At 45.1% G+C, this 18,980-nt stretch overlaps 1 protein-coding gene and 1 long non-coding RNA gene across 23 annotated transcripts in view; one reads left to right on the top strand and one right to left on the bottom strand.

The window, feature by feature from the left end:
- LOC107051642 overlaps positions 1–6,040 on the bottom strand; it is a 33,271-nt gene extending 27,231 nt beyond the window's left edge. For both annotated transcript variants that reach the window (XR_001463320.4, XR_006937225.1), the window contains exons 1-3: positions 5,948–6,040; positions 3,159–3,234; positions 2,439–2,507 (exon numbers count right to left, since the gene is read on the bottom strand). This is a non-coding gene — a long non-coding RNA (uncharacterized LOC107051642). The remainder of the gene's footprint in view (positions 1–2,438; positions 2,508–3,158; positions 3,235–5,947) is intronic.
- TPK1 (thiamin pyrophosphokinase 1) overlaps positions 1–18,980 on the top strand; it is a 347,987-nt gene that overhangs the window by 160,978 nt on the left and 168,029 nt on the right. For 9 of the 21 annotated variants that reach the window (XM_025147592.3, XM_040696441.2, XM_040696444.2 and 6 more), the window contains one exon: positions 3,583–3,621. The exons of 11 other annotated variants lie outside the window; for them this stretch is intronic. In XM_025147592.3, coding sequence (XP_025003360.2) covers positions 3,583–3,621 — 39 coding nt within the window. Of the gene's footprint in view, positions 1–3,582; positions 3,684–18,980 lie in introns of all 21 variants that reach the window. One more of the 21 variants, XM_046933897.1, reaches the window with a different exon arrangement.

The raw sequence follows: 18,980 nt of genomic DNA, 5'->3' as shown, positions 1-18,980 counted from the left end.
GAAGGCTGCCTGGACTGAAGTGACTATGCTATGGATGAGTTCATGCTCCAGAGGGATATGAGACAGGCAAAGAGTAAAATTAGGATGCTAAACTTTGGGAAATCCAAATTCCAGCTCTTCAGGGAGTTAGTCAGCAAGACACCTTGGGAAATTGTCCTTATGGGCAAGGGTGCAGAACAGAGCTGACATATGTTTATGGAGGCTTTCTTCAGGGTGCAAGAGCTCTCCATGCCCAGGTGTAGAAAATCAGGAAAAGAAGGCAAGAGACTGGCATGGCTGAACCGGGACCTGCTAGTCAAACGGAAGAGCAAGAAGAAAATGCACAGGCAGCGGAAACAGGAACTGTGGAAGAATAGAAGGAAGCTGCTAGGCTGTGTAGAGATGAGGTCAGAAAAGACAAGGCCCAGCTTGAAACAAACTTGGCTAGGAGTGCCAAAAAGAACAAGCAAGGCTTCTATAGGTACCTCAGTCAGAAAAGGAAAGTCCACAAGGGTGTACCCACCCTAGTGAGTGACACGGCCAGGCTGGTAACAGCATATAAGGAGAAAGCTGAGATACTTATAACAACTATTTGTACCTTGGTCTTCCCTGGTAACTGCTCGCCACACAGCCCTCAAATATTTGGTTTGGTAGGAGGGAATCAAGGAAGCAATGTCCCTCCCACTGTAGTTAAAGAGAGGCTTGATTTTTGCAACAGTCAGCAGTGTTCCTGCAACAGATTCAAGCAGACTTAGCACTTTGGTGGCCAGGACAACCCTTGTCCTGGTGGTCAGTTCTGCAGTTAGGATGGAAAGCTGAAACCACATCTTAGCAAATAGAAAATGTGGATTGGGGATTTTTGTTTGTTTGTTATTGTTAAGCTGTGCATTGATCCTGAAGTAACATTAAAGTGCTTTATCTTCTGTATTATTGAATCATAGAACCATAGAATATCTCATGTTGGAAGGATCCCCTAAGGATCATCAAGTCCAACTTCTGGCTCAAAAATCAAGAGTGTTGTCCAGATGCTTCTTGAGCTCCAGCAAGCTTGGTGCCTTGACCACTTCCATGGGAGGCTGTTCCAATGCCCGACCACCCTCTCAATGAAGTACCTTCTCCTGATATCCGGCCAGAACTTCCCCTGTCACTGCTTCATGCCATTATCTCAGGTTCTGTCATTGGTCACCAGGGAGATGAGATCAGCACCTGCCTTCTGCGCCCCCTCATGAGGAAGCCGTAGGCTATGAGTTCTTCCCTCGGTCTCCTCCAGGCTGAACACATCAAGGGATCTCAGCTGCTTCTGATACATCTTCCCTTCTAGACCCTTCACCATCTTTGTATCTCTCCTTTGAACATTCTCTAATAGTTTTATGTCCTTGAATTGTCCTGTATTCCCAATTACATGTTGCTTACAAAAGTAAAAGCTGATTTTAGTGACTTTTTTCATGTTAAATCAGAATCTTCTCATCTTCACTGTGTTTTTCTACCTGAAGCTAGATTAACTGTATCTATCCAAGGCAAAAGTTACTGATTTAAAATTTATTCTTAGTAGCAGAAAAAAAAGCATGTGGAACCTACTCCATACCCTTAAGTAATACAGCTGTGGCATGTGCAGCTTGTCTGTGTGGCATTGCTTTCTGTACTGCAGCTGAAGGAAGCAGTGTAACACAGATACTGCCTTTAAACATTCACATCTCTGATGTTAACATTTGTTTAAAAAAACGATAATTGCAGACAGTTATATGCTAAAGGAGTTACATCACAAGAAAAGAAGTAGTACTAGCTAACTTTGGATTAATGTTAGAACTGAACAGATATGCCAGAGCAATTTTTTTAAGGAGACAGTACAGTTTTTTTTTATTATAAACTGCTAAAGTGTGATGTGTTATTTTTTCTTCTATAACTCTGTAAAGAAGGCATATTTACCACTCCACACTGCGTTTTTAAAGTAAGTGAAGTCTTCAAGATGTTTTGAATTTAATGAGATGTTCATCAGTGTTGAATATGTGAAAACAGCACTGTTTATTGTATTAAACTGTGTCTAGTAGATGGGTTTCCTGGTGGGTAAGAACACAGTAATGCTTACTTAGCATAAGAACCTCAGAGTTCAAATAACTTCTGTTTGCTTTATAATCTGTATCTAAGGTTAGAAGTGATCACTACTTTAGGGGACTGATGACCAAGTTTCACTGGTATATTTTGTAATTATGACAGATGCTCTGGAATTTGTTCTTTTTTCTTGCTCTGCAGCCCAACATCCTGCTCAGTCAACACTGAGCTGTTATATAGTTTGGATAAATGCCCCATTTGGGTTGGTCTCAAGACTTATGAGAAATAAATAGTTCTAGGGTTTTTGGTAAGCTAGTTGAACCTTTACAAGATTCATGTAGGAAATTTGCTCACTTATTTTTCTTTGCTTTTTTTATAAATCTGCTATAGAAGTGCCTTCAGGTCCTTACCTGAAAGCAATTCTGACACTCAAGAATCCAAACTTATTTTAGATGGCTGATGTATGTCTCTGTAATGACCTGGAACAACAGCAAAAAAAAAAAAAAAATAACAATAATTAAATACAAAGGAAAAAAACAGTAAGTGAAGAGAATCATACCTCTGAAGTTCTTCTGTTCTTAGTACCTGGTGTTCTGCTCCTTAATAGCTCTAGGAAAGGCTTAGTAGATTGGGCTGATCTCATGTGAATGTCACATGTTCAGTCCCAGCAGGATTATGGAGTTGGCTTGTTCCTGATAAATGTGAGCATAAAGCAGTAGAGAATCAAGCCAGGCAAGCTGACCATAGCCTAATATGCAGAGTGCTAATTAATAGCTAAATGAGACTGTTAACACATGGTTCTAAAATGCCTTAGAATGCATCAGCTGGACTGTTTAGATATGAAAATTTTAACAGGAATTCTGAAAAAGAATTATAGACATCTTTTACCATCTCGGGCAAAAAGATAACCTCATCTACTAAAGGATATATGCTATATATGCCACTGACAGAAGTGATCATGTTATATACAGTTATGGAGCAGAATAAGAATTCTTCATGAATGTGAGTTCAGAGGCAAAGACTGATAAAATACCTGCTTTTAATCCATACTTTCAGTAAGGGATGATGTTACAGATTTTATGGAGAGGCCCTTCTGGTTTCTTTTCTCTGTTGTCATTTCTTCTACCCACCTGTAGCAAGCTTGACAGTGTGATTCTCCAGGGCCTGTTCTCCTGGACTATTCTGTATTCTGGAGTAAATACAAAACTGCCAAAAGCAAAGAAGTGAAAACTATTTATTGCAAAGAAGTGAAAACTATTTATTGCAAAGTATTCTCAAGTTACTTTAGTATGATTTGTTGTTGTTTTCTTTTTCAATATGTACCTGAAATATTTCCCCTCTATTTGTTATCTGGTGCTGATGTTCTCAGCGGTTAGTTAGTCTGGGCAACTCTGCACATAGTGACTCCTCTTCAGTCTGCTTAATTGCAGAAGGAAAGAGCTTTGACTAAATTCTGATCTCCTGAACAATTGGCTTCACAGACCTTGAAAGGACTAAATCAAACACAGCTGTTGATTCTCTGCTGAACATTGGCTTGCTTTTGTTGGTTTGCAGAGCCATTGAGCTACAAAAAGCTGCCGTCATCCCCTGGAGGTAAAGCTGCAGTGTTTTATGATGTTTATGAGCCAGCTGGTGCAAGTTGAAATGTACTCAAGGTATTTTTCTGAACTAATCAGGAGTTTCTTTTTTAATTTTCCTTGTTTCTGTTGTTAGTCAAAGGAAAGAGGAAAAGCAAAAAGAATTGATACTATTCTAGAAAAAGGCAGCATTTGTTAAAATGAGGCTTAGACTTTCTGAAATGATTTCCTAGCAGTATTCCTTACTGCCTGTTAATCATTTCTGGCTTTGTGTTGGCTGCAAGTGAACTACTTAAAGAGAATGTTTGGGGAAGGGAAATAGTACTTCCTAACAGAGGAGACCTATCTGTGCCATGTCACCACGAGCACTGGCAGAGCACGCAGGAGGCTAAGCAGAGGTTCTTGTTGCTTTTGCATGTAAAAGTTTAGATAGAATTTCAGCTACCTTTTGTCATGGAATCAGTATCAACTTGGATGAGAGTGACTTGCGGAATCAAACTCTATAACCACAAAGTAGTTATAAAATCAGGTATGTTTTAATCAACGCTGCGCAGAGTTGGATACAAAGGGGATAGCTCCTCCTAACTTGCATACTGGTCCACAGAAATGTTACATATTTGTAAGTCAAGTTCATACATATTCAATAGGTTATGTTGAACCCCACTACATATTCATTAATCAAGTCCCTCCCCTCCGGCGCATGCGTTGTATCCTCCTCTGGGTGGTCACATCCCCATCTGGTGGTCCCTTGGAATGAAGTAAACACTCTTCCTCATTAGGTCTTCTTGAATTTTAGCCTCCTTTCCTCCTCGTTATCCTAATCCTTGCTGACTAGGTTCATCCCTTCCTCATTGTCTTGCTGACAAGGAGACTGGGGCTTATTCTTCTCCTGTTTCCCTCCTCCGGTTCTCCTTATCTTGCCCACAAGGAGTCTGGCACTATATCTTTCTTACCTCAAAAGAGTGCTCCTGTGGAATGTAAGCACTAAGCAGAACCCAGACCCCCTGCTGACAAGGAGTCTGGCATCTATGTTTTTCTCACCACAAAAGAATGCTCCTGTGGAATATAAGCAGAATCTAAACCGTCCCGGTAGAATCACAAAATCAAACCCTCTTTCATTAAGCGGAATCAATTCGAATCAAGTCCCCCGCTCTTTGAAGAGCATAAGAAGTGCAGAAACATTTGATTAAAAGAAGGCGTATTTTTCAGCTCATTCTCCTCCCATTTGTGCTCTTGGCACACTCAGGAGAAATGGTTACTCAAAACCACTGCAGTCTGTGGCAACTGTGGAGAAAAATCACTTTGGAATTTATACATAGCATTTCCATAAGATGAAAAATCTGGACACATCAGCATTTTGCTCAGGGTCGATATGTCAGATCAAGATGGCTTCCCATGACAATTCAGTGCCCAGTTTTCATGGTTTTATGATTTTTAGTTACTGGTATTCCACATCATAACATCATGTAGTGCACTGGGAGTTAAAGTGTTAATGCTCCAGTTCTGGACACCTGTCCAGAAGAGAAGAACTACTGTCAACGGTTTAAGGGCTGGTTCGGCCTGGTTCCGTGACTAGTGGGGCAGAGGGATTTCGCAAAATCCGCACCTCCAGCAAGGGAAACAGGGGACCCCAAAATAATTAAAAACAGCGGCAACGATCTGAGGAGAAACAAACTAATTTACTAAATATAGTATTGGAATGTAAGATAACACACTATAATACAATATAAATCAAAAGTAATTGAGAGAAAGATGGTCCAAGAGCCAAAGGCCTTACACTAGTACTGAAGCCTTGCGTGCAGTCGGGAGCAGCAGTAGCAAGCTGATCCGACAGGGAACACGGCGAGACGAGAAGAGGGCTGAGTCAGATGACCTGTGCCCTTATATCTGTTCCCTTGAGCAGGAATTATAACAGTATTTGAAAAAGCTCTTGGGGAACATAGTTCTCTTCCAGACAGGTACCTGGAACTAAAGCATTTGCTCTTTAACTCCCAGTACACTGCATGATGTTGTGATGTGGAATACTGACAACCAAAGATCATAAAACCATGACAACTACATACTTTAGGGCTTTGCAGTCAGAGAGGAGATACAACCCCTGGCAAGGCCACCTGATGTCCCTTTTTCCCCTCAGCTCTCCTCCCTGTTGCTCATCCTGACTGCACGCATCACCTCAGCATTACTGTAAGGCCTACCACTTTCAGATACTCTTTCTCTCATCATATTTGATTTATTAGCTTCATTTCTAATTATACTGTATGTAGAACAAATGAAGGCAATGACAGAGCCTTTATTTGAGAAATAGGCACACGAGGAAAAGATATCAAAACGAATTGACTCACCCCTCCCAGTAATAGCGTGTTGAGAGAGACGAGCTGAGGAATGTGTCCCTCCCCCATTCGTACCGTCGGGAGAGCGCCGCCGGAGAGAAGGGCGGGGGCAAAGAGAGCGACCCGCGCAGACTCAGACTGCACAGGAAGTATTGCAGAGACAGAAGGGGTGGCTCCAGACCACCCCACCCTGTTCCAGGCACCCACACACTCACATAGCCCACCCATTGGTTCAGGCTGTGACCCTGGAATTCCACTACAATTGTATTACAGAGTGTTATCTTGCATTCCGATACCATATTTAGTAAATTAGTTTGTTTCTCCTCAGATCGTTGCCGCTGTTTTTAATTATTTTGGGATCCGCTGTTTCCTGTTTCCAGAGGCGCGGATTTTGCAAAATTCCTCCACCCCACTAGTCACAGAACCGGGCTGAACCAGCCTTTAAACCATCAACATTCTTGGCAGAGAAGCTGCTTTTTATCTTTTAAAACAAATCTCTCTCTGCTCTTGGAGAGCTTCATTGGGAAAATTTATCTCTTTTGCAGGTGATCACTGAAGACTTGACCTTGAAAGTCCAGGCAGACTGCCAATATTCTGGGATATTTGTAAACTTTGAGCACTGCTATCTTACTTCTGTAAAGAGAAAAAAAAATAAAAATTATTCCACTTTCTCTTTTACACCTGTTTGCAGAGGGATCTTCTAATTTTACAGAACTTGTGATTTTTAAGCAGGCTCCCAGTCTCTCCCTTGAATCCTTTATGCAGTTTTTGAATGCTGATCTGATCACGCTGTTAATCTCCCTGAATGTATTGTTCATTGTTTCACTCAGTACTTGTATTTATCATATTTTGAGGAAGCCTTCCCCAGAACCAGAGCATACTGAGTGGCAGGGAGTGTGGAGAGGCTTGGGAGAGTCCTTAGTGAGATGGATATCTTTGGTGTCATGAAACTTTACTCCTGAACACCTGAAAGACCCTGAGAGCTTAAACAGATATTTGAGACAGGGATACTGTGGCTCAGGCAGATCTGAGGAGGCACAAACAATTTGGAGCCTGGCTAATGCATATCGGGCCTTATTCAGTACTATCCCAGAGAGGGAGAGAGTTTGTGAAATTGAGAGATAGTCACTGTGCTGAAAGAGAGTGTCTGAGAGCCGACAGGTCCAGAAAGAGTCTCCAAGCTTAAAGAGACAGTCTCCAATCTGAGAGGGAGAATCTCCAAGTCAAGAGAAAAGCCCTCCAATCTGAGCAGGACTCCCTCCAATCTGGGAGAAATGCCGTCCTAATCGAGAGAGACTCCTTGTAATCCAAACTCGACAGTCTTCAATCTCAACAAAACACCCTCCGGTCTGAGCGAGATGCCTGCCAGTCCAAGTGAGACACACTCTGGTCTGAGAGGGACATCCTCAAGTCCGAACGGGACGTACTCTGAACTGAGAAAGATGCCTTCCAGCACACAAAATTCAGTCTCCAAATTGAATTAAACAGAATGCAGGCTCATCGAGTCATGCTTGAATCTGAACTAAATACCCTCATAATCGAACAAGACAGACTCCATGCCAAGTATCGGAACTGATCAACTACGGGAGGCACCACAATTGATGTCAGTTGACCCTGTGAGAGGACGGAAAACAAAACAAATCTCAACTCGCTTAGAGCAGAAGAAAGAGGAGGAGAAAGTAGAGGAAGCAGACGCTGCTAGAGAAGAGGAGGAAAGAGGTCCAGAGAAGTGGCTCTGAGATCCAGGGCATCCAGAGGGAGAGCTGAGACCCTCAGTAAGATCGCTGTCACCAATGCCCAGGAGGGCAACAAGAAGTCATTGAAAGAGTAGGAGGTGAGCAAGACATTGTTACCATTACTGATCGACCTCTGAAAATGAATGAAATTTGAGGTCTGAGAAAAGAGTTTTCATGCCACCCAAATGAGCCTACTGTCACCTGTTTACTTCGATGTTGGAACAGTGGGGCCAACAGTGTATGGCTAGATAGTAGAGAAGCTTGCCAACTGGGTGGCATTGCTAGGGACTCAGCCATTGACAGAGGTATTAGTACATGCCAGAATGGGTCCTTCATCCTCTGGAAGTGATGCTGTTAGCTGTGAAAGAAAGATACCCCTTCAAAGACAATCTGATGCCTGAGAAAAAGAAATGGACTGATATGGAAAAGGCATCCATTATTTGAGAGAATACACTGTGGTGGAAATGTTACATAGCCCCACTTTTATTCCTGATGAGCCAGGATTCCCAAAACAGCCTACTGTACAGGCTGATCAAACTGGTTTCCTCTCAGCCTGCATCATCCAATGTCTCAGCTATCAAAAGAAGACGTTCTCCTGCTTGTGCAAGTGACAACAGTAAGACTACGTCACATTTTGCCTTGTGGCATTACCTACGTGGCCACGGAGAAGATATGAAGAAGTGGCATAAAAAACCCACTCCTGCACTTCGAGCATCAAGTTTCAAGCACGGGTAAAAGAATTACAAGACAGATCAACCACCAAGGTGAACTTCTCCAAAAAGGTGATTGCTCCAGCCGCTGCAGGACACAGCAAAAACCGTAAGACTGACAGAGGTAACAAATAGAGGGGCCCTGCCCCCAGCCAGGGGCGGGGAAAGGTATAATAGAGCATATTGGTCTGTGTGGATTAGATGGCCTGGCACATCAGAACCACAGAAATATGAGGCCCTGGTGAACACTGGAGCATAGTGCACTCTAATGCCCTTGAGTCACAAAGGGACAGAATCAATTTATATTCATGGGATGACTGGGGTTTCCCAAGATTTGACTATGTTGGAGGCCGAAATAAGTCTCACTGGAAAAGACTGGCAAAAGCACCCTATTGTGATTGGCCCAGGGGCTCCCTACGTACTTGGTATTGATTACCTCAGAAGGGGATATTTTAAGGATCCCAAAGGGTATCGATGGGCCTTTGGAATAGCTGCTGTAGACACAGAAGGTGTTAAGCAGCTGTCTGTTTCACCTGGCCTGTCAGAAGATCCTTCTGTTGTGAGGTTGCTACGAGTGGTATGCCACCACTGACATTGCTAATGCCTTTTTCTCCATTCCTTTGGCCACAGAATGTAGGCCACAGTGTGCTTTCACCTGGAGGGGCATTCAGTATACCTGGAATTGTTTGCCCCAGGGGTGGAAACACAGCCTAACCATTTGCCATGGGTTGATCCAAGCCGCACTGGAACAGGGAGATGCTCCTGAGCACTTACAGTACATTGATGACATTATTGTGTGGGGCAATACAGCAAGGGAAGTTTTTGAGAAAGGAGAGCAAATAATCCAGATCCTTTTGCGTGCTGGTTTCTCTATTAAGCGAAGCAAAGTGAAAGGACCTGCCCAGGAGATTCAGTTCCTAGGTATAAAGTGGCAAGATGGGCGTCGTCACATCCCGACGGATCAACAGAATCACAGTCATGTCTCTGCCCACTAATAGGAAAGAGACACAACCTTTTCTGGGTGTAGTGGGCTTTTGGAGAATATATGTTCCAAACTGTAGCCTCATTGTAAGCCCCCTTTATCAGGTGACACAGAAGAAGTATAATTTTGTGTGGGGTCCTGAGCAGCAGCAGGCTTTTGAACAGATTAAACAGGATATTGACCATGCCATGGCCCTGGGGCCAGTATGGACAGGACAGGATGTAAAGAACATCCTCTATGCTGCTGCTGGAGAGAAAGATCCCACTTGGATTTTGTGGCAAAGAGCTTCAGGAGCGACCCGAGGCTGACCCCTGGAATTCTGGAGTCGAGTGTACAGAGAGTCTGAAGAGTGCTACTCTCCAACTGAAAAGGTGATCTTAGCCACGTATGAGGGTGTTCAGGATGCTTCCAAAGTAATTGGTACTGAAACACATCTCCTAGCACCTTGACTGCCAGTGCTAAACTGGATGTTCAAGGGAAAGGTTCTTCCTCTTGAAACAAGTGGATTGTGTTGATTACGCAACAAGCTTGGATGGGGAACCTCAGCCATCCAGGAATCTTAGAAGTGATCATGGTCTGGCCTGAAGGCAAAAAGTTTGGAACGTCACCAGCAGAAGAGGTATCGCGAGCTAAAGAAGCCCCACCATACAATGAACTACCAGAAAATGAAAAGAAATATTCCCTGTTCACAGGTGCATCATGTCGTATTGTAAGGAAGCGATGCAGATGGAAAGCTGCTGTGTGGAGCCTCACATGACAAGTCGCAGAGGCCACTGAAGGTAAAGGAGAATCAAGCCAATTTGCAGAGGTAAAGGCTGTCCAGCTGGCCTTAGATGTTACTGAATGGAAGAGGTGGCCAATGCTTTATACTGACTCGTGGATGGTGACAAGTGCCTTATGGGGGTGGTTACAGCAGTGGGAGCAAAATAACTGGCAAAGAAGGGGTAAACTGATTTGGGCTGCTGAACTGTGGAAAGACATTGCTGCCCGAATAAAGAATATGGTTGTAAAGGTGCGCCATGTAGATGCTCAAGTGCCCAAGAGTCAGGCTACTGAAGAACAACAAAACAACCATCAGGTAAATCGAGCTGCCAAAATTAAGGTGGCTCAAATAGACTTGGACTGGCAACACAAGAGTGAAGTATTTCTAGCTCGGTGGGCCCATGAGACTTCAGGCCATCAAGGAAGGGATGCAGCATACAAATGGGCTAGAGACTGAGGGGTGGACTTAAGTATGGATGCTATTACACAAGTTATTCATGACTGTGACACATGCACCATAATTAAACAAGTCAAGAGGATGAAACCTCTATGGGGGAAGGGCAATGGCAAAAGTATAAATATGGGGAGGCATGGCAGGTTGATTATATCACCTTGCCACAATCTCATGATGGTAAGCATTATGTGCTTACCGTGGTGGAGGCAACCACTGGGTGGCTTGAAACATACGCAGTACCCCATGCTACCACCCGAAACACCATATTAGGTCTCGAGAAACAAGTTCTATGGTGACATGGCACCCCAGAAAGAATTGAGTCAGATAATGGGACTCATTTCAAAAATTCCCTTGTAAATACTTGGGCCGAAGATCATGGCATTGAGTGGATTTATCATATCCCCTATCATGCACCAGCTTCTGGTAAAATTGAACAATACAATGGACTTAAAAACCATGTTGAAAGCAATGGGTGGCAGAAAGTTTAAGCATTGGGAGATGCATTTGGCAGAAGCCACCTGGTTGGTCAACACTCGAGGGTCTATCAATTGTGATGGTCCTTCCAGCTCCCTACATACTGTAAAGGGCGATAAGGTCCCTGTAGTACATGTAAAGAACATGTTGGGAAAAGTGGTTTGGGTCTTTCCAGCTTCTGGAAACCTCACTGAGTCAGTCATCTATTGTGTTAGCAATCCTGTATTCTCTTTAGCACAGGAGGAGAGAAAATGAGCATCATGCTTCGTGAATTTGAGCATATCACAGTGGCAAAACAGACTGATTCTACTTATTCATCAGATTTTTAGTGCAGCATATCACTAGGAGAATAAGAACTGTATTGAATACATTTCTATGTGACACAAGATTAGCAAACTTCAAAAACTTGGTTTAGTTAGAAAAAGGTCATGTGGTGATCAGAGGGCTGAAGCACCTCTCCTGTGAGGAGAGGTTGAGGGAACTGGGCTTGTTTAGCTTGGAAAAGAGAAGGCTCCAGGGAGACCTCATTATGGCTTTCCAGTACTTGGAGGGAGCGTATAAACAGGAGGGAGAATGGCTGTTTACATGGGTGGATAGTGTTAGGACAAGGGGGAATGGTTTTAAACTGAGACAGGGAAGGTTTAGGTTAGATATTAAGAGGAAGTTTTTCACACAGTGTGGTGACACACTGAAGCAGGTTGCCCCAGGAGGTTGTGGATGCCCAATCCCTGGAGGCATTCAAGGCCAGGCTGGATGTGGCTCTGGGCAGCCTGTCTAGTGGTTGGTGATCCTGCACAAAGCAGGGGAGTTGAAACTAGATGATCATTGTGGTCCTTTTCAACCCAGGCCATTCTGTGCTTCTATGATTCTATGATCCTTGCATGCTAAACTGAGTAGACTATTTATAGTACTTTGACAGTCCACAAAAGCTCTTAAAGCTTATCATGTCAATAAAAATTATCATGGAATCAACAGCAGCTTTAGAAGCCAGAAAAACCACCATTTCAGCATAGGCCTTGAGCAGATCTGGAGGTTCGTGCCAAGGGACTTTTATCACAGAGTTATAAACTTAACAAAAACCATGAACACAAGCACATGGAGAGAGAGGAATCCCCAGCCCCCCTGCTCCCAAGAAGAGAAGCATGGAGCCTCTGATCTGAAGCTGCTCTAATGTGGTGTGGGTGGAGCCAGGAGGATCAGTGCGAACTCCTATGTGTACGAAGGCAGTCCCTAGGAGTGCAGTGACCTAGAGCTCAGCGAACAGGATGAGTAAACAGGGTGTGACATGGGGTATGGCATGATGTGGCAGTAGGGAGTTTCACAGCAGTTTGTATGGACATGGTGAGTAGGGAAGGTGCAGTCCTCCTTCCCACTGAAGAGGCCAGCTCACCTAACATGCATCACCTTCTCAGTGGAACTAGGCAAGCCATGGTGTATGCTCAGCCTAAAGCCATTGCCAAGAAGACTGTGACAACCAAGACTAAGCATGCACACAAACATGGCTGTTCATATCTCTGGCTGCAGGGAGTGCCTAAGCCTGGTGCAAATACTGGAGGGTAGCAGAGATACCACCAGCATGTAGTGTAAGCAGGTGGATGGTCTACTCTTTGATGGATGGAACAGCTAATGGAGGAGATTGAAAGATTAAAAAGCACCATAGAGTATGAAAGGGAGATAGACTGGTAGAGCCACTCCCTGACATCCCTGCAAGGCACCAGGAGTGGTGCAAGTAGTGGTAGATCCTTTGCCCTCTCACAGTCAGTTAGAAGGAGGCAACATGGGAGACAAGGTGGAATGGAAACAGATTCCTGCTTGGGGTGGCAGACAACCCTCCTCCCAGCCTACCTCACCTTTGTAGGTGCCCTTGCACAAGAGGTGTGAGTCCCTGGGATTCAAAGGACAGATAAGCGAGGAAACTGAAGAAAGTCCACCCAGTGGACTGTCCAGGGTGAGGCAGTCAACCACAGTTCTCAAGACAACCTCTGCCAAGACAAAAAGAATGGTAATTGTCACAGGAGACTCCCTTCTGAGAGGAACAGAGGGCCAGATATGCTGACCCTACTCACAGAGGAGTCTGCAGCCTCCCTGTGACCTGAGTCAGCGACATCACAGAGAAGCTCCCTGGTCTGTTAGGGCCCTCTGATTATTACCCACTTCTGGTATTACAGGTTCATAGTGATGAGGCCATGGGGAGAATCCTGAGGGCTACTAAGTGAGACTTCGGGGTACTGGGATGGTTATCTGAGGGAGAGGAAGCTCAGGTGCCGTTTTTCTCAGTCCATTAGGAAACCGGGAAGGATACTGAGAGGAGCAGGAAAACCCATCTGATCAACACACGGCTAAGAGGCTGGTGCCATCAGAGAAATTTTGTTTTCTTTGATCATGGGGCAGTGTATTCAGCACCATGCCTGCTGGCTATATATGAGATCCACCTATGTCAAAGGGAGAAAAGGATTCTAGCCTAGGAGTTGGGAGGGCTCATTGAGAGGGCTTTAAGCTAGGTTTAAAGGGAGAAGGGGGATAAAACCAGTCTCACTTGAGATGAGCCTGGGGGCAGTGTTCCAGGGCCAGGGGTGAGCCCATCTGAAGTGTGTCTATACTAATGCATGCAGCATGGGCAACAAACAAGAGGAGCTAGAAGCCATTGTGTAGCTATAATACAATATGACTTAGTCACCTCCACTAAAACATGGTGGGATCATTCTCATGACTAGAGTGCTGCAATGGAGAGCTACATGCTCTTTAAGAAGGATAGGCAAGGAAGGAGGGGTGATGAGGTGGCTTTCTACGTTAGGGAGCGTTTTGATGTTGTAGAGCTCAATAATGGGAAGGATAATGTTGAGTCCATATGGATAAGGATCAGGAGGATGGCCAGTGAGGCTGTTATAGACCACCCAACCAGGATGAAGAGACAGAAGCGTTCTATAAGCAGCTGCCAGAAGTCAAATGATCAACAGCCCTTGTTCTTCTACTGGAAATACAATACAGCAGAGAGGAAGCAGTCTAGGAGGTTCCTTGAGTGTGTGGAAGATAACTTCTTGACACAGCTGTTAAGAGAGTGTACCAGGGGAATCACGCTATTAGACTTTCTTGTTTACAAACAGAGGAGTGGTAGGAAACACGGTGGTCAGAAGCTGTCTTGAGCATAACAACCAGAAAATGATCGAGTTCTTAATTCTTGATGAAGTTAGGAATGGGGTCAGCGAAACTGCTACCTTAGACTTCCGAAGGGCAGACTTTGGACTGTTTAGAAAAAAGGAGTCCAAGAAGTCTGGACATTTCTCAAGAGGGAAATCTTAAAGGCATAGGAGCAGGCTGTCCCCCTGTGCCATAAGATCAGCTGGCAGGAAGAAGGAGGCTGAACAGGAAGCTTTTACTGAGACTGCGGGAAAGAGTCAGGCAACCCAAATAGCGTATAAGGTTGTTATAGAGTATGTGAAGGGAAAATGAGAGAAGGCAAAAGCCTATCAAGAACTTAATCTGGCCACCACTGTTAAAGATAATAAAAAGATGTTTTAATGAATATATTACCAGGAAGAGGAGGGCCAAGGATAATCTCCTGTCCTTAATAGGCATGGTGGGGAACACTACCAGTGAGGATGAAGAAAAGGCTGAGGTTCTCACTGCTTACTTTGGTTCTGTCTTTATTAGTCAAACCATTTATCCTCAGGGTACGCAGCCCTCTGAGCTGGAAGACAGGGATGGGGAAAAGAATAAAGCCCCCACAAGTCATGGGGAGGATGGAAGTTTCCAAGGAGGAAACATTTAGCAACCTGCTACTCCACCTGGACTCTCACAAGTCCATGGGACCAGATGGGATCCATTCAAGGGACCTGGGAGAGCTGATGGAAGTAATTGCTAAGCTACTTTCCATCATTTATCAACAGTCCTGGTCAACCAGTGAGGTTCCAAATGACAGGAGACTTGCTCATGTGACACCTTGGCTTGTCAGCCTGACCTTGATATCATGGAAGGTCATTGAGCAGATTGTCTTGAATGCAATCATGTGGCATGTGCGGGACAACCAGGGAGGGAATCAGTCCTAGCCAACAGGAATTCGTGAAAGGCAGGTCCTGCTTGACTGCTGTCAATGGTTTATGGTTTACATGGTTTTTATAAAACCATGACAACTGCAGTGTCTGAGGCAGGGACTCAGATGTGAATGATCCAAATCGTTTATTACAGGTTCTAACATCCCTTATATACATTCACAAGGTTTCTTATTTAACTTTCCCACCCACCTTTGCAGGTCAACAAAACATTCTGCAAACACTCCTTAAATGTGCACACAGGTGCTTATCCAGTGAGAGTCAGGAGTTGTTCCTAGCCATGCACACTTCCTCCAGTCTGGGTCATCATCACATGGCCATTACACAGCTTACTTGACTTGTTTTTCTCTTCTTCTGGAGATGTCCTTGGTTCTCAGCCTTGCTTTCTCATGCTGTTTATCTTGCTCCACAGCTTCTGCTCTGAATAATCTTTCTTGTATTCCCACACTTGACCAACCTGATCTCTTTCTGTAACCAGGAAAAGGCTGTGGATGTAATCTATCTAGACTTTTGTGAAGCCTTTGACTCTGTCATGTTATTTGCAGTTTGCCTCTGCCTTTGACTCTCCCATGTTATTTTCCTGTAGAAGCTGGCAGCATATGGCTTGGACAGTTGTACTCTTCACTGAGTAAAAAACTAGCTGAATGGCTGGGCCTGGAGAGTGGTGATGAATGAAGTTAAATCCTGCTGGCAACTAGTTGCTAGTGCTGTTTGTGAGGAGTCAGAATTGGTGCCAGCCTGTTTCATATCTTTATTGATGATCTGGACAAGGCAATTGAGTACACTGTCAGGAAGTTTGCAAATGACAGCAAAGTGAGAGGAAGCGTTGATCTGCATGAGGATTGGAAGAGGGATCTGGTAGGTCTGGATCGATGAGTCTGGATGCATGAGCTTCAACAAGACCAAGTGTCAGGTCCTGCATTTTGGTCACAACAGCCCCATACACCTCTACAGTCTTGGAGTAGAGTGGCTGATTCACATGTTAAAGGTCTTTGTCCCTGCAGCAGGGGCAAGGGCCTCCTCCCACCCTTTCCCTCGCGGGAAGCTGTCAGAGATATGACGGAGGAACTCTATTGACATAAAAAGAAAGTAATTTATTAGAAATAGTAAAAGAATGTGAGATAATACAGTATAAAATGCATCAGGTGTAACAAATCAAAGAAATGGTAGAGAGTTGTCTTCTAACTGTGCAGTGGAGATGGTGGTATGGGTGGATGTAAGGCCATGGTTACATCACCTCCTTTCCTGGAAACCAAGTAGGGAGACCAGCTGATATTCTGAGGACACCAGCTTCAGAGCAGGTAGGACTACACTGAGAAAGAGATCTGAAGCAAAAATGGATTATAAGAAACACTTTTTGGGGCTTTTTGAAGCCAGCAAAAGTGCTTTGCCTTGCTGGGGATCTGGCAGCGTGTGGGTGGGCTGCTATGCTAGCATGGGCAAAGCCAGCACTGCCCACCCTCAACCAGGCTACCAGACTATAAGTAACCTCAGGGAAGGTGGTAGCTGTTGCCCACAGAGTGCTTGTGTGTGTGCCTTGCTGGCTGCAGCTTGTATGACAGGGCGTTGATCCTCTGTCAATACACAGGGTGAGTTTGGTCACTCTAAGTGGTTAAAGGTCAGGGGAACTCATCCTAGCTGACCCTACCTGATCCTTGAGTCTCAAGCGGTCAGATGCTTGTAGAAATCCAGCCATGGTTGCTACCTGGACAAAGGCTGTTGTTAGAAAAACTGTGGGTATCCAGACAGGGGCTCCACACAAACATATGGGCATCCAGGCCACTGGCTGCAGAGAATGCCAGAGCCTAGTCCTTGCAATGGAGGGGAGTGGAGACAACAGCTGTGTCAGATTTAAACAGGTGAATGATCTGCTCAGCCTGGTGATTAAGCTGAAGGATGAAGTAGAAAGGTTGAGGAGTATCAGAGAGTGTGAGAGGGAGATTGACTGGTGGACTTACCCTCTCTCCCTGAGAGAGAGAAAACAGGTTGAGGCCCCAGGTAAACTGGAGGATCCCCTTCCCTCTTGTCATCAGGCAGTAGGGGGGGATCTCTGACGCTGGGGGGAATGGAGACAGTTCCCTGCTTGGGGAAGCGTGTGAATCTGCTCCCGACCTTCCCCACTTTCCCAGTTACCCTTGCAGAACAGGTATGGAATCCTGTAGGAGGAACTGGCTGTCGAAGAGGAGGAGAGGCAGTGTGCTCCAGAGGTCTTACTTCCATCAAATAGGCCTTCCAGTAATATGACAACCTCTTCCTCAAGGAAGAAGAGAAGGGTTCTTGTTGTTGGTGACTCCTGAAGAGAACAGAGGGCCCAGTATGCAGAGTTGACCCTCATCACAGGGAAGTCTGCAGTCTACCTGGAGCCCATTAGGGATATCACGAGGACACTCCCCAGCCTGGTGCACCCAACAGACTACTACCCACTACTGATCTTCAGACAGGTGGGGAGGAAGCTGCATCCCATAGTCTGAGGTGAATGAAGAAAGACGTCAAGGCCTTGGGACGGTTGGTGAAACAGTCTGAGGTGCAAGTTATTTTCTCTTCCCTTCCTCCATTTTCGGGTGATGACATGGGACAGAATAGAAGAATCCAGTCCATAAATGGCTGGCTATGAGACTGATGCTACAGGCAAGGCTCTTTGATAATGGCTGGTTTTATAAGACACCAGACCTGACAGTAATACAAAGGAAAGGTTTATCTCACAGTAGCAAAAGGGTTCTGGGACAGGAATTAGCAGGGCTCATTTGGAGAGCTTTAAACTGGATTCAAAGGGGGGTGGGGTTGTAGATGGACTTGCACTGGTGGGGCAGAGCTCTAGTATTGATGAAGACCAGCAGGCCTCCCACCACCCTTTGGTGAAATGGGTGTGCTCAACTCGCTCCCTGAAATGTCTATACACAAATGCACACAGCATGGGGAATAAGCAGGAGGAGTTAGAAATCCATGTTTGGGCAGGAGATTATGATCTGGTGGGAATTACAGAGACATGGTGGGACAGATCGCATGACTGGAATGTGGTCATGGATGGCTATGTCCTTTTCAGGACAGACAGGCCAGCAAGGAGAGGTGGTGGAATTGCTTTTTACATGGGAGAGCAACTGGAATGTATTGAGTACTGTCCATGGGCAGATGAGGAGTGAGTTGAGAGTTTGTGGGTGAGAATTAAGGGGCAGGCTGGCATGGGTGATACTGTTGTGGGTATCTGTTACAGGCCACCAGATCAGGATGAGGAAGTTGAAGAGGCCTTCTACAGGCAGCTGATAGCAGCCTCGCAATTGCATGCCCTGGTTATCATGGGAGATTTTAAGTATCCGGATATTTGCTGGAAAGCCTACTCAGCCAGCCAGGCAGTCCAGGAGGTTCCTCCAGTGCATTGATTCCTGCATAACTTTTATTTGCATAACTTCCTGATGCAAATGGTGGATGAGCCAACTAGGAGAGGAGCACTGCTTGGTCTTGTTCTCGCTAACAAGGAAGGTCTGGTTGAAGCGGTCAGTGTTGATGGCAACCATGGTTGCAGCAACCATGAGCTGATGGAGTTTAGGATGTCATATGGCAGGAACAGAATACCAAGCAGAATCACAGCCCTGGATTTCAGCAGGGCCAACTTTGGTCTTTTCAAGCAATTGCTAGGAGAAATCCCATGGGACAGGGTACTTGAAGGTAAAAGGGCCCAAGATAGTTGGTTAGCATTTGAGGGCCACTTATTCCAAGCTCAAGATCAGAGCATCCCAACAGGTAGGAAGTCAAGAAAGGGAACCAGGAGACCTGCATGGTCAAACAGGGAACTGCTGGGCAAACTCACATGGAAGGAGGGGCTGGCCACCTGGGAGGAATATAAGACTGGTGGCAGAGAATGGAGGGATGCAGCTAGGAAA

Source organism: Gallus gallus, chromosome 2 (assembly GCF_016699485.2).
Source record: "Gallus gallus isolate bGalGal1 chromosome 2, bGalGal1.mat.broiler.GRCg7b, whole genome shotgun sequence".
Lineage (NCBI taxonomy): Eukaryota > Metazoa > Chordata > Aves > Galliformes > Phasianidae > Gallus > Gallus gallus.
Note: the sequence above shows the minus strand (reverse complement) of the source record. Positions and strands in the feature narration are given on the sequence as shown.